Genomic DNA, 15,933 nt, shown 5'->3' on the forward strand with positions numbered 1-15,933 from the left:
AAGACTTTCCCAGCCTGTGGTGTGCTTCTTGGCAGAGACAGATTTTGGCCCAGCGGCTGCGCAGATGGGGTTCAGGATTCATCTCCACCTGTGTGGTCACCAGATGACATAGCCAAGGTGTTCTGTAGGGTCTGATCATTCACACAAATCCAACCAAAAATAAGTATCTATCCTAGGATAACTTTAGTAGAATTTGTAAATGTACACTAATAGCTGGTTCTTAACATAGTATATTTTGTTTTGCTAACCAGGATCTGTCTGATTGTTAAATAGGACAGTTCTTTTTGATGCCTCATGATCTTAGGTAATCTTTTCAGGTCAAGCAATTCCAATATGATGATGATAATGTGGGCATTTGCACACCCCTTTATATATTCCAAAATTCTTTCCTTTGGTTTGTCTCAGTCAGCTCCTACAGCTTTGTTAGTTAAGTTACCAGAATCTCTAATCAGAGATTAGGAAACTTTGGCTCAGAGAAGCTAGGAGACCTGTAAGTTGGCTGGCAAGTGACAGGGATGGGATGAGAAATCCAGACTCTTGTCTGCTAAAGCAGGGTTTTTTCCCCCCCATATAGTCTCCTATTTTTGTAAGCTGTTAAAATTTGTATCACAAATGGGAAGAACCGGAGCATAGAAATAAATGAGAAATTCATGTTAATATTTCTGGGAATCTTGTTGTACATGTGTATATGTTGTAGGCATGATGGAGTGGGCTGTATTAATCAGAATTCTTCAGATTATTAAAAGGAGAGCTATTAGCTCACTTAACTGATAAGCCTGGTGGTTCTTGGCTTTAGGAAGTGTTGGGTCCAGGTGTTTGAATGATGTCAGGAGTCTCTCTTGATCTCTTGCTTTGCTTGTCTCTGTGCTGGCGTCATCACCACCGAGCAGTGGCCAGGTATGGCTCGCAGCTTCAGTTTTATAGCCTACTTGACTCGCCAGACTGTGGAGAAACAGCACGCCTTTCCCGAGAGTTCCCACCAAAGTCCCAGAGCTGGGGCTGAATTTGCGGTGTTGTCGTCGTCGTCGGCTGGATGGGGTCATGATGTGAGGGCAAAGAAAACATAAGATTGAGGATTCCTCCTACCCTGTCGTCTGATCTCTTTTTGTATCTCCATGTCTCTCAGAATCAGACTGTGCATACCTGGAGAGCCGTCAGCTATAACATTTAGAGTTAGACCTAAGGACAGAGATAGGATGCAAGTGGCTGGGAGTATGGAAAAGAGGACTGACCACGGGCTCCAAGGCTCCCTGTAGGCAGTAAAGGTTTACGGGGCGGGTTGGTGCTTGAGTTGATGCTGAGAGTACAAGTGTGGCTGTGGATCACACCATTAAAAAGGATTAAGCAGGGAGTTCCCAGGTGACATAATGGGTTAAGGATCCAGAGTCCTCACTGCTGTGGCTAGGGTTGCTCCTGTGGCATAGGTTCGACCCCTGGCCTGGGAACTTCCACATGCTATAGGTGCAGCAAAATAAATAAATACATAAATAAATAGGATTAAACATCTTCTGAAACTCTGTGAACCAGTTATGGAGGTGATTGTATACCCTTCAAAACCAATCACTTGATGAGGCAAGTCCAAATCAGATGATTCTTATGGGTCCTGTGAACGTGCAAAGGACTGTTAAATGGTAATTAACTCAAAACCTCTGATTCTGGAATTTAATGGTTTTCCTATTCAGTTCTTAGGAAATTGCCATTAACCTCCCCCTCCGCCCCTTGCCCCAACGCCACCCCAAGCTAAATACAAAAAGGATATATGATTGTGCCTTCTCTGAAGCCGGTGTTAGAGATGTTAGAACTTGGCTTACAGATTTTTCTTCTTACTTCTTCATTCCTCTTGCCATTGCAACCTTGCCATCTTTCTTACTTTGATTATTTTGCTCCCCTGCGCCCAGTGCTTGCTTGAAGCGAAGCTAAATGGCCTCCCTGCTTAGTTAGGCATAAAACACTGAGGATGTACTGGTGTGTGTTTTCACACATGCTGGGAGATTGAGGGTTAGAAGGCTAATCTCCTTCAGCATTTTCTGTGGAAGAAAAATAATGCAGTTTATTTGACCTTTTACTTATGGAAATCGTTAAAGTAAGGGTTTTAGTACTTTTATACATTTAAATGACAATGTGGAGGGAAAATTAGATAGTCTTAGGCTAAAAGTGATGAGCGTATCTGTATCTTTTTATTTATTGTTATCTGATTTCTTTTCTTCTTCTTTCAAGCTCTAGTGGTAAAAGGAAATCTTCCAGCAGCCTCAAGCACAATAATGCCTGAGAGAACTGAGTATTTAAATACAAACATGACTCAACAAAAACAGTCATTCCATGCTCAGCGAAGGAGACTTTTCAAATATCAACAGAAAGTAGCACTTACAGAACCATATTTTTATTAACTACTGTAAATGTTAATTATGAGACAATGTAAAGCTGATATTTATAAATGTGAAGATGAGAATTATGTGGGTTATCAAAAATATGTTTCCATATTTCTTGATAGTTAGTCGTTTTAAAGAGGTAAGAACAGTGCAAGTGATATAACCATCTCGCTCACTAACAAGCTGAATGTTCAACTCGGGTGGCAGTTATTGTCACTATGCTGGTAATAGAAGAGGGGGCCCTAGTAGGATGAAGCATTAGCTATTCTAATCCCCTGAGGAAACCGTGAAACTCAGCTCCATTGGGTTGTAATTAGAAAAGAGGTATATTTAAATACGGAAGAAAAACTTGGGTACCTCAGGACACAGCATGCCAAGGGCATGTGCTTAAAGCCTTTTAATCTCTAGGTGTGGCCTGTTTTACAGAGATTTCCGTAAGCACGTACATATTCAGCACTGGGCAGTACCATGTTGTATAATCACAGCCATGTGCTTGGCTTATGAAATGGAAGGAAAACTGTGTTAGGACAGGGCTGCTCTTGACCTTCGTGTCTCCCTCCTCCAGGCTCGTGGTGACGCTTTGTCACTGACAAGACCAGACCTGGAGCAGAAGGTGTAGCTTTCTTTTCCCACATTGTCTCCAGCTGTAGTCAACTGTCAGTAATGATACAGTACCTATCATGGAGCGCTTGCTTGCTTCCTATGGGCCAGGCATGTGGAGTAAGACATTTGATCCTATCTTTCAACCCATTAAATAACATTATTTAAATACTATTATTATGGCTCTTGTCAGCATTTTAGGGATGAGACCACTGGGGCACAGAATGGCTGAGTAACTAGCTGAAGGTCACACAGTGCTTGCTGGGACGCAGACCCGGCAGCCCAGCTGTGCCCTGTGCCGCCTGCTGAAAGAGCTGTGCCTGGAGGCTCTGCGTCCCAATTTAGCAGCTAATTTGGCCCCAGCCTATCCTGAGTGGGATTTGTGATGCTTTTGTTTACTTTTCTCTTTCTTGTCTTTGTGTCATTTCTACTCCCCTTCTGTTAGGTCAAGTACAAAAGAGATTTTGAAGAAAGCAAAGGGAGGGGCTTCAGCATCGTTACAGACACACCTGAACTACAAAGGCTGAAGAGGACTCAGGAACAAATCAGTAACGTAGGTGACCATTTGTTCAGTAATGTAATCCTTAACTTGTACTTGTGGTGAGGAAAGTAAAATTGGGCAACTTGGAAGTGTTCTTATTACTGTGGAATGTAAGCAGTACTCAGTGTCCCCAGACAATATGCTAAGTTCATCTGTTAAATTCCTTCTCTTCGACTTCATCACAGTTATCTAGAGCCTAATAGTTTAATAGCATTGACGACAGGCTTACCTCATTTTATTGTGCTTTGCTTTATTACACTTCACAGATAATGTGGGTTTTTTTGTTTTGTTTTGTTTTTTGCATTGAAGGTTTGTGGCAACCTTGTGTTATGAGAATATGGTTAGCTGTTTTTAGCAGTAAGTTTTGGTTTTTTTAGGGCCACACCAGTGGCATATGGAAGTTCCCAAGCTAGGGGTCAAATCGGAGCTGCAGCTGTCAGCCACAGCTCACAGCCTGAATAAGGCCAGGGTTCAAACCCACATCCTCATGGATACTGGTCAGATTTGTTTCTGCTGCTCCATAACGGGAACTCCTACAATAAAGTATTTTTTAATTAAGGCATGTGCGTTTTTAAAAGACAGTGCTGTTGCACACTTAATAGACTACAGTATAGTGTAAACTTTTATGGGCACTGGGAAACCAAAAAATTTGTGAGACTTGCTTTATTGAGATACTTGCTTTATTGAGCTGGTCTGGAACTGAACATGCAGTATCTCTGACGTATGCCTGTATATTTCTGAATACACTTTTAATTTATTTAAATTGATTTGTTTAGTAAATCAATTCAAGTAAATAAATGTGTATTCAAAAATAATAGTCACTGCTACTGAAGTTATCATTAACATCTTATTCCATTTTTAATGATTCATAGCTTTTGAGTTTTTCCAAAATAGTACTTGTACATGTAAATAATAAAACCTATTTGTGTGTGTGTGTGTGTGTGTGTGTGTGGTGGATAAGCATACAAAATAAACATATAAGGTGAGGTGTCTGAAGAAATCTCATATTTGCTAATTGTGTGTATATAAGATTTCATATTTTAAATTAGATATTTGTTGAAATGACATATATCTAATTTTTGAAATAAGCATAAAGCTGCATCTTGTTTAGTAATATAGTTTTCTTGAAAAAGAAAGCTGAGACTAGCAGAAGTTCAAAATGTATTAGGGACCAAAAAACATTAATCCAGTACTTTGAAAGAGGATAAACAGCTCTTCTTAATTTTTGTAATTCATACCTGTGTTAAGGTTTCTTCTGAAATATGTCGAAAATGCATTTTTCTCCTGAAAAAAATTAGTTCAGTGTTAGGTATTTGAGAGGAAATATGAGTGAAAATCAACAACTTGTACATGATATAAAAGTATGAGCGAACATGGAGATTCATACCATTTTTCATGAGAGGTTTATTTTGTGTGTCACTTGTATAGTCACCAAAGTTTGTATGTCTAGATGTTAGCATTAATTTCCAGGAAATGCTTAATCAGCAGATTGTTTTAAACTCACTGGTATATGGACATCGCCATAATGTACATATATATAGTAACAATTTGTAGATGGAATCATAGGATATAATTTGAAAAAGAGTTTTATTTGTCAAAAATTCAAAAAGAGAATTTTTTGATATTTTAAAAATTTATTTGGGGAGTTAAGAGGAGGCAGGACACTTTGTTTTGCCACATTCCCTGAGGTTTATCCATTGTTTGCTCTTTAAAAGGACATTTTATTTCAGTAAAGACTTTTTCCTTTGAAGAGAAAGGGTTGAATTTTAAGGATTCATGACTTTTGTCCCTTAGTTTTTCCAGTTTTCCCCGCCAATCAATACCAAAGATTGCTTCCAGTGTCCGTCTTCCTCTTTGTTCTTTCCTTAAATCAAAACCTGATTTTGTATTTTAAAAAGCAAATTAGAGAGATGTTCCCCTGGCAGTTACATTCAGTAATGTGTCTTTTTTTGGATTATTTTTGGAGAACTTTAAAAACATTAAAAATAATGCTGCACAAAACAAAGTTATGTCATAAATCTGCAACTATCACAGAAATTTATTTCATAAAGAACTAGACATTTCTACTTAAGACTTCCACGTGACAGCTAACATAAGGATGGCAGTTGAATCAAAGGTAAGCCTTTTAATTTTATATTCAAATTAAGTCAGTATTCATATTTAATAAGAAAAGAACTGATCATTTCACCAACCTTTATCATTAGCAGGAATATACATTTTATTCAATACCAGAAGCTGTTTGCAGATCCATTCTTAATTATGCAAAAAACCCTTATAAAACAGGTATGTATGAATCTGTATTTATCATATACATAGCAGTATATACAAAATACCATTTAGATTAAACCTGTAATTTAGATAACATTGATATAAAAATTGTGTGCAATTGTCTTGATCTTAGCAACCATAGCAGTCTTATAGGTAGTTCTTTTAGCCATGATGAGACATATAACTATTTGGATAGCAGTAAAAAAAATACAGATTTCATAATATTACTATTAGGGATTTATTATTTTCCCCCCCAATTTTATTGAGAAATAATTGACATACAACACTGTGTAAGTTTAAAGTGTACAGAATGATTTGATTGACATATATTGTGCAATGATTGCTGCAGTGAGTTAACATCATCATCTCAGATACAATAAAAAGAAAAAAATTTCTCCTTGTGATGAGAACTCTTAGGATCTACTCTCTTAACAGCTTTCCTATATATCACACAGCAGTGTTCGCTGTAATCCTCATGTCGGACATTGCATTCCTGATACAGTATTTGCCAATAAGTTTCTGACTTACTTCGCTTTGCACAAGACCTTCAGGGACCATCAGTATTATTAAAAATGGTAGACCTTTTTCATTTTTTATGGCTGAATAATATTCCTCTGTGTGTGTGTGTGTGTGTGTGTGTGTGTGTGTGTGTGTGTACGTACATACATACATACATATATCTAAACACTTCACCCATTTATCCATCAGTGGATACTTGGGTTGTTCCCATGCCTTGGCTCTTAAATGATGCCGCAATGAATATGGGAGTCCAGATATCTTTTTGAGGTAATGTTTTTGTCTCCTTTGAATAAACACCCAGAAGTGGAATTTCTGTATAATATGAGAGTTCTATCCTTAATCTTTTGAGGAACCGCTCTACTGTTTTTCACAGTGGCTGCACCAATTTACAGTCTCACCAACTATGCAAGGGGTTAGGGGCTTACTCTTGAAGAAAAGATGCTGTTATATTCTGAGATCTAGTGTGTTTCTTATTCACTTATAAGGCTACAACTTCATGAACTTTTTCCATGATCTGACAGGTTTTTCCATATTACTCAGAGAGCTTTATTCTTTAAGAAACTTGGGTTAATCTGAAAGGTAGTACTTCAGTTAGTCCAGTTTTTTCCACGTTACTTTCAGATAAACCCGAACACTGAAATTTATTGGCTAAATCCAGACAGATACTTTTGAAAGTGGCCTAGATTGTGTCTCTTTTGGGAGGAAGACGCTCAGACTGAAGAGACAGCTGACTCTTCCTGCTGGAGAAGCTGGAATGGAGAGGGCTTATCCTGAAAATCATAAGGGTGTGAGATTTGAGCTCCAAGTGCAGTATAGGTTGGTGTAGGTGGGTTAACTAAGTCAGGGTCTTTGCAATCTTTATTTTTCCATTTGCGTAATTTTCTTACTTGTTTTTATTTTATTGTTGAATATTATCTGGATCTTTCTAAGCTGCTGTTAATCCCTTTCAGAGTAAGGAAAGTATAAAGACATAAGACAGTGGATTTAATGACAGCTCCTAGGTGTTTGGGGTAATATGTTATGGACGAGTGGGCATTTTTGATTGCTTGTGTCTGTGTCAGTGTTATGACATTTTTTTCAGACACTCTCATATTCATTTGTCAAAGATTTGAAATCACTTGTAAGTGCCTACTCAGCCTGTGTATGTTACTGAGGTGTGAGATGAAACACAACCGTAAATTTGAAATTGTGTATAAGGAAGAGGGTGAGAGTGGGTTCAACTTTAACTTCTTTAATTTTGGAGTCTATAATGCTAACATATGGAACCTAGGAGATTTATTAAATGCTGCAATTAAAATTCTTCTACTATATTACTCTTTTAATAGAGCTGCAGAAAGAACAAGAGGCAGGATTTTACAATTTACTGAATGGTTGGAAAAAAACAGAGCTGGTTCCTAAAATAAAGAAAAAAATTTTCCATGAAATTCCAGAAGATGTCTGATCACCCACTCCCCCCAAATTCTGGGGCATCAATCCAAAAATGGCAGAAATGTTCTAACACATCTCCACATTTTCTTTACTTAGTGATCTTTTAGGAAAATGTTCTTAAAGAACAACATTCGAAGGTGAATTGAGGTCCTGTGCCACTGAACATTTTTAAAAGCCTTTTCTCTGTTGTCCTTCTAGCTCTAGCATGTGTGGGTAATTGTAAAGGCTGTCTCTCATTCATGTGGTCACCACCGTCAGTTTATAGGCAGTGTGTTCAGGGAATCGGCAGCAGGATTGCAAGGCAGAATCACCACCAGACATCTAAGGGACTCGGTCCAGCCTGGAGAAGATTATTGATGCATTTCATTCTGCCCGTTCACACACTAATATAAGCTGCATTTTCAATTAGCTGAGACAGTCTGTGGCTAAATTATGAAATAAAATGGTGAAGTTCAGCCCCAAGAGACTTTGACAGTCTTTGTGCTGTAGATAAAGTCTAGATGTTTATTTTCTAATTTATTTCAGGTGGTTAAGAAGTATTATAGGAAGGGGGCGGAAAAAAAACACTCAGAGGACAAAATCTTGCATTTTACAGAGTGACTGAAATGATAAGTGTACCGTTATGTGATTTGTTGGGATTTGTGCCTGGACTCACAAAGGAAATGTGTGTGTGTGTGTGTGTGTTGGCTTTGGTGGCATCTTTAGAATGGGGATTTTTGTAGATCACTGGCTCACAGACAATATAGGCAATAGAATTTTCACCTGCTCTGTATTCTGTCCCTTGCCCTGTAGGCATCTATAATTTTGGTTGCCTATCCTGTTTCCCAAATACCCAGCCCTTATACTCCCGTTTTCACATTCAGCATATCCAGAAATGCTTACTTGCATTACAAGAAAAGTTAAGGTTGAACCATTTTTTTAAAAAAAATTATACGGCAGAGTCTCTCTGTAATTTGATGTTGAAATGTAATTAGTTTTTTTTGAGACAGCTACATAATTTTTCATTGACTTCTTAGAATGCAAAATAAATTATATGCCCATTAATAAGCTCACGTGAATACCTCTGATTTAGTTCCCTGAGATTTTGTGAGTTAGCTTCAAAAATATTAGATTATTGGAGGTAAACGTGGCCTAATAATTGAATAGCAGTGTCTATGGACTATTAAAATATTTGATTCAAAGTTACGTTGAGTGTAAGGGTGAGCACGAGGGTAGCATGATTATCTAGGGATCTGGTCTCTGTTTGTAATTTAAATAAATCATTTTGACAGAGACTGACTGTGGCCATGTTCAGGCTGCTGATGGTGTGAAATTGAGTTGTATGGTGGACAGAAGACAAGCAGTCAAGAGAAATCCCCAAAGGCAAAATTTGTTATGTAATTGGGTCAACTCATGCATGAGAAATGCATGCTAATTGTAAACTGGTAGCAAAATTATAGTGTATGAGGCAATTAGGTCGTATATGAACCCGAACAACTGACACAGAGTTTTCCTTTTTTTTTTTTTTAATATTCAGAATAGCAAACATAAAATAAGCTTTTTATAGGTGAGAAAGGTAAAAGTCAGAACAATGCTGAGAGAGATGACTTGTTAATTTTTTTCCTTGTACAAGAAGCATAACTCCTTTATAACTAATGAAAAACATGATGCGAAGTCCTCTAATTTGGAGTAGTGGAATCCAGTACATCAGGTAGTTTGAAAGGAGAATGGGGTCGTAATTTTGTTTTAATACATAACTGGGCTGATTAACATGGATGATAAATGATGAGGTCAGTGGTTTAAGTCTAAGCCTTGAAATCTGGCATTTTCACAGAGCGAATTTGTGAATTTGCGTTACCTTAAGGAACCATGCTTTATCTCCAGCTTGTCTCAACCAGTAATTCCGATGCGTTCTCAAGTAATAGTGGGTCAGTAGCATTATCTTTAAAGCAGAGATCGAGTATGTCAAAGAAAGTGATAGGCAGTAACGTGTTTTCCTTATAATACCCACCACATGTGTGAATGGTTTATTCGCTTCAAAACACTTTGACATACCCAGTCTAATTAAAATCCTCTGAACAGCCTCTCCTTAGGGAAACTCTTTCGCTGAGGAATACTTATACTTTCATGAGAAAAATGTATGGAAAATTACTTTTGGGTCCTTTCTCATCTAAATCCGTGGTTTCCCTCACACCTGGTTTTGCTTTATTTTTCCACCTAGGGCAGAACTTCAAAGGTTGATCTCTTCTTTTTATCCTCAATTTTTTTAGCCACAGTCACTTAAAGAAACAAATACATCCCAGACCAGTAATTACTTGTGCATGGCAAGAACAAGAGTTTGGGTTGTAAAGTGGCATTGTCTAAAAGGGAGGTTTGGAAAGGGCCCCCCATAGTAAAAGAATTAACACATATGACTCCTTTTTGGAAACAGATTAAGGATCCAGCAAACAGTTTCTGAAGATCCTTCTTTTGTGACATCCCCCTCCCCTCGCCGGCTCCTTTCTTTTCACTCCCCTGTGCTCAGGCCCTTGTTCTGTCTGCATTACTGCAGGACTCTCCTAATTGGCCTTATCTTCTTTCAAGCTCTTTCTGCTCCTTCTCATTGTATCTTAAACACGGTCACCAGACAACTCTTTCTAAAATATCTCTTTCATCATGACCCTAAATATGACCCGGTAAAAACGTTCCTTGGACTTCCTTTTTGAGTTGGATGAAGTCTTATCTACCTACCCCTTAACTTCTGACTCTAAGGACCCCCCACGAGCTGCTCCTAAGTTGTTTTTCACCTTATCTTTCACCATCCCGCAACACTATTCCTTTTCTTTCGGGTCTGGCTCTTTACTCTGTTCTGGGTTTTTGCATGAGTCATTCCTCTGGTCTGGAACATTTTTCACACTATCTGTTAATGACACCCCCGCCCCCATCCCAGACACACATTCAAACCCCAGGAGGAGCAATCTTCCTCATCTCTCAGTCACGACCGTGCTTTGTACAGGTGCCCTGTTACTGTGCCACCCGCTTCACACAAGCGCAGTCCACACCGTGGCTTTAATTCACATTTCACGGGCATGTGTTTTTACCTCTCTAACTTTGTGACAGTGGAGATTATCCATGTCTGTTTCAGTGTAGGTTTTGTATCTCCAGGACCAGTCTTTGCACTTTACCTTGTCACATCTTAATCTAGCCCTCCCGGTCCCTTGCTTGGGTTACAGGAAGTCTTTTGATGGTTCTCGCCTGTCACTCTACTGCCTCTTCTCCCTTCTAAGCTCTTCTCTTGGTGGTTTCTTTCAAAGTGGCTAAAATGTACGTCAGATCTTATCCTGCTCTTCCATGAAAGCTGTCAGTGGTTCCCCATGGTCTTTGGAATAAAATGTAAAACCTGTAACATGCAATGTGAGGCTGTCCCTGGTTTAGGGCCAGCCAAGATCTCCAGCCTGGAGTCCCTCTTGGACCCTGAGCCCTGTCCACTGCAGATGTCTGCCTGGAAGGCCGTTTGTACCCACTCCCTACACATACTCAGCTCAGAGTTGCTTTTCCTTCCCCGATCTCTTTCTCTCACCACCCTGGCAGTGTGGGTCTGAGTTGCGTTGTAACATATCTACCTCTCCGACTGAACTCTGTGAAGATTTGGGCTGTGTCGTTTTCCTTTTAGCCCCAAGCTGAGCATGGAGCCAAGTTTGATAAACAAATGAATTGACTTCTGGTCCAACAAGTCTTCTCATGGCTTCTTACTCTGCCCGAGGCTGCAGGCTCTGGGCTGGCTTACCCAGGACTACCGGGGTTAACACACCCATTTTGGGACTTTGAGAAGTGACTCTTTCTAGCATTGTGTGAATTTCTTCTTATTATGGAGACTATTACAGGCATTCTAATCTTTCCGTATTGATTTTAATTGCATATCTCTTTTAAGATCTGTGTAGATACGATGTTCTAGCATGGATTTTCTTCCTGAAAACTCCCAGATCTGGAGTTCCCTTTGTGGCCCAGCGGTAATGAACCCAACTAGTATCCATGAGGATGTGGGTTCGATCCCTGGCTTCACTCAGTGAGTTAAGGATCTGGAGTTGCCATGAGCTGTGGTGAAGGTTGCAGATGCAACTCCTATCCTGTGTTGCTGTGGCTCTGGTGTAGGCTGGCAGCTACAGCTCTGATTTGATCCCTTAGCCAGGGAACTTCTATATGCTGTAAGCGCAGCACTAAAAAGACAAAAAACAAACAAAAACAAAACCCCCAAAACCAAAAAAACCCCTCCCTGATCTTCCCTCCATTTCATCATTTTCTAGTACCAAGTAGTTACCTAAATATACTTGTTCAGTAAATGACTGAATCCCTTTAAGGGTGTCATTTTCTTCATTTCATCAATTTTATTTTTCCTTTTACACAAGTGTCTGCCTTTCCATCTACTTCTCAGTCTAGGCAAATTAAATCTTTCCTCAGATAGGTGCCACTGTCAGGTAGGGAACTAATCTGTCCTTTCAACACACAATTGCTAATGCCTGGAACAGTGCTTCACACTTAGCAGGTGCTCCATAAATGTGTGTTGAATAAATGAATGTGGCAATAATATTTAAAATATGGACTAATTTTACACATTCTTTTTCTTGAAACCTTAGTTTGAAAGTTCTTAGCTTTTAAAATTGCCTTGATTTTTCATTTGTGCTGCTTGATAAACACTTATTTTTTTAACTTTTTCCAATTTTTACTTAAGTATTCAGCGATTTCTGTAGTTTTATCCAAAGACTGTGGTAGTGTTCTCAGTAAAGCAGGACATTCGCTTTCTACTGTGGTATCAAAATTCTTCATTTATATTAGAAATGCAAGGACTGCACCCGTTATAAAATAGCATAGCCGCGGAATTCTTTTTGATGAGTAAGTACCTGGAAAATAGAGGGCTTGCAGTAGTCTGTTTGAGCGGCCATGACAAAATATCATGGGCTCTGTGACTCAAGCAGCAGACATTCCTTTACTCCCCGTTCTAGAAGTTGCAGTCCTAGGTCAGGGTCCAGCAGGGCTGGGTTCTGGTGAGAGCTCTCTTCCCCGCTTGCAGATGGCTGTGTCTTCACATGGCCTTTCCTCTGTGCATGTGCCTGGGAGAAAGAGATCTCCAGTGTTTCTTCCTCTCCTTGTAAGGACTCTAGCTGAATTGGATTAGGGCCCCATCCATATGACCTCATTTAACCTTAATTACTTTCTTAAAGGCCCCAGCTCAAATACACTGGGGATTAGGGCTTTAAGGTGTGACTTTGGAGTGGGGGCAGAATTTATCCATGACAGGACAAAATGAGGAATGATTTATGCGAGTCACAGGGTAATGTTGAGATGATTAAGAACATGTGTTTCAGACATGCTTAGTTGCAGAAGCTGTCATCATAGGCCATTGTCTTTTGTGGAGGTGGATGGTACTACCTGCTGCCGTTCCAAGAAAACTTGGACATTCAGTTTTTAAACTTTTTCCTATTTTCAAACCGAACAATCTTAACCCTAAAAATGCCTTCGAGGTCCTGTTTCCAACTGAGCCTTTCAAGTCTCTCTTTATTTGTGGTTTTGAGCCCCAGTCATTTGTAGAAACAAAGATAAGTCACAGTAGTAAGTATATTTCTAAGTTTTTCAGGCCTCAGTTGAATTACATAGCTCAGAATAGGGATTTTAAGTATCCTGTGCTGGCGGTTGGGCCTGGGCAGATGTGAAGAAGAAGGAGGGCGGAGGTGTGACAATAGAAAAGAAATATTCCCATGCCACAGGAAAAGTCTAATAAACACTCGCTTTTTAAAAATGCTCTCAATTTCCAGTGCATTATACAGATTTAAAACTTAAAAACTCTCTGAATTTGCTTCCAGATTTTATTATACCTCTTGGGACATATCTGCAGTGAGCACATACTGAATGTTGAAAAAGATCCGGGAATCTTACAGATATGTTTGTGGAGTCTCCAGATGGGACTGTCATTAATAATTATGCCACATGAGTATCATTTCAGTGGATTTTTGGAGGTAGGTTTAAAAAACCTGTTGTTTTTTCAGTTAATAAGTGTAATGGTCAAATGTCATTTAACTTATTAGGTCATGAGTTAAGGGAGATATACAGAAATTTAATTAAAAGCCATTGGTAACCCAAGCCAAGTTTATACAATTAAAGAAAATTGCATGATTGGGAAGTTAGAAGCAAGAATGTCTTTTTTTTCCCCCAGTTTTTTCAGATACATTCTCTAATTTGCATTTCATTTTCCTAGGAGAATTATGTCATGAAAATTGCTTTATTTTCTGCTTATACTTTCTACTATTGCTTTCTTTTCTTTCACCTCTGTTACGGCTGTTTGTAGGCTTTTCCTCTTCTGTACAGAATGATGTGCAATGATACTTGTAAAAGAATAGCTCCAAATTTCTGTTTGAAGGACCTATTGTTTTGTAAGTTACCCCCAGACTTTTCCAAGGGCAAGAAGCAAGAAGTTATGATCATTTTTTTGTTTGCTCATATTTATGATGTATTTTTCCTCCTGTGGCTATAGTAACTGTAACAAAGCCAACATTGAATGGTTTGAATTAAGCTTTTATGTCATTGCATCCTTAGAATTATGAAAATGTCAGAATTTGCCTGTTTAGCAAACTACAAAAAACGATATAGATTTAGAGAAAAGAATAGTAGAAAAAAACCGTAAAAATATTATTCTGTTCTTCTTAACACTTGTTATTTTTGATAGAGTTAACTTGTCTCAAACAAGGTGATTTAAAGATTCACTTTTGTTGTATAATTATTATGAAGTCTTCGAGGACAAGCAGCATTTCTTGTTCATGTTTGAATCCTCCAGAACACAGTGCTTTGATTATTAAGAATAAGATAAAAGCAGAAATTTCCTTCACTGTTACCTTACATGTGTATATGTGCTTGTTAGATATTAAACGTTTACTGTGCACATCACTTGCACCAGGCTCTGTAGATGGCAGAAAAAATGAGAAACTGAGTTTTGCGTGCATTTATACTCAAGCTAGGATGCATGAAGTGGCTGGGAAAGCTTTCATGGAGAAGGAGAGCCTTAGTGCAACATAAAGCGACAAATGAGGGGGGACGATGGCTCTCAAATGAGCCAAGGAAGAAAGGAGTGGAATATAAAGTTAGAAACACCCAGCATCTGCTTGTGAGAGTGCTGAGCAAAGCACACGCTCCCATGAAATGTAGATTGAGGCGAGATGGTTGAAAGAGTAGTATCGTATTTTCCAAAGTGCAGATTTCAAGTGTGTATCTACACATCTCCCCTAAAAATTCTCCGGAAGAAACCACTTTTGAAAACAGTTGCTGACTTAGCAACATTTTGAGTGTCTGCTGTGTGCCAGGCGCTTTGCTTGGAGGTGGGATGTAATGAGGAATGAAACAGATATGACCCTTGACCTCAGGGAGCGAGCAGGTTACCCTATAACAGGCAAGCAGATAAGTGCAGCCCAGTATAAGTGCTTGACAGAGGGAAACACTGCGTTAATATTGACGGGAAGGAGGTAAAAGAGTTGAACTCTTGCCATCACTATTTTAAAAGAGTTTTTTTTTTGGAGAATTTTACTGAATCATTTTCTTGAATAGTGATTTGTATAATTCCTTTTATATAGTAGGGCTATCAATTTTGTTTTTAAGTTTTCCTGTTTCCCTGTGCTTGTTTTCCCTATTCCCTGTTTGCCTGGTAGAAAATAGGCTTCCAGAAAATATTCACAATTAATCAAACTGTAGTAATTATATATAAAATGTAGAAAACGCTCATTTCTACAAGAGTATTGATCAGCTTATTAATTTCAGAATGGCAAAAGATCAATATATAAATATTTGCATGTGCTTAAAAGTTCAGATACATGTTCTCTTTTGGCTTCTGGTGCTTAAGATGCTGAAGGGTTTTGATTTTCTTCATCTCTTTCCGACTCCCAACCTCTGTTGTGATAGTTTGGGGTTAAAAAATGTTCACAATCATGTCCAAAATAATGAGAGACATTTTGATTTTAAAAACACACATGGCTCTCAAAGAGCCACATGAGCATGTGTGATGTGTGTGTTAGCACGCACACATGCACGCACACACACACACATAGAGTGTACACACGTGTTTGAGCAGAGAGCTACTGAGAGGAACTGGTAACCCTCGATTGGTGCTATTTGGTTTCCCCCGTCGGTGTTCTTGGCCCGGTCTGTGCTGACAACGAACCTCTGGGACGTCCCCTCAGTGCTGTGGGGTCTTTTCCTGCCAAATATTGT

At 38.9% G+C, this 15,933-nt stretch overlaps 1 protein-coding gene across 4 annotated transcripts in view; it reads left to right on the forward strand.

The window, feature by feature from the left end:
- Positions 1 to 15,933, forward strand: part of NEBL (nebulette) — a 354,941-nt gene that overhangs the window by 179,359 nt on the left and 159,649 nt on the right. The window contains exons 1-2 of one of the 4 annotated variants that reach the window (XM_021064951.1): positions 5,715 to 5,793; positions 13,542 to 13,694. Coding sequence is in view for 1 of the 4 variants with exons in the window: in XM_003357763.4 (XP_003357811.1) it covers positions 3,415 to 3,522 (108 nt within the window). In the remaining 3 variants the exon portion in view is untranslated. Of the gene's footprint in view, positions 1 to 3,414; positions 3,523 to 5,714; positions 5,794 to 13,541; positions 13,695 to 15,933 lie in introns of those variants that run through there. The other 3 variants (XM_021064957.1, XM_003357763.4, XM_021064956.1) reach the window with 3 other exon arrangements.

Source organism: Sus scrofa, chromosome 10, assembly GCF_000003025.6.
Source record: "Sus scrofa isolate TJ Tabasco breed Duroc chromosome 10, Sscrofa11.1, whole genome shotgun sequence".
Lineage (NCBI taxonomy): Eukaryota > Metazoa > Chordata > Mammalia > Artiodactyla > Suidae > Sus > Sus scrofa.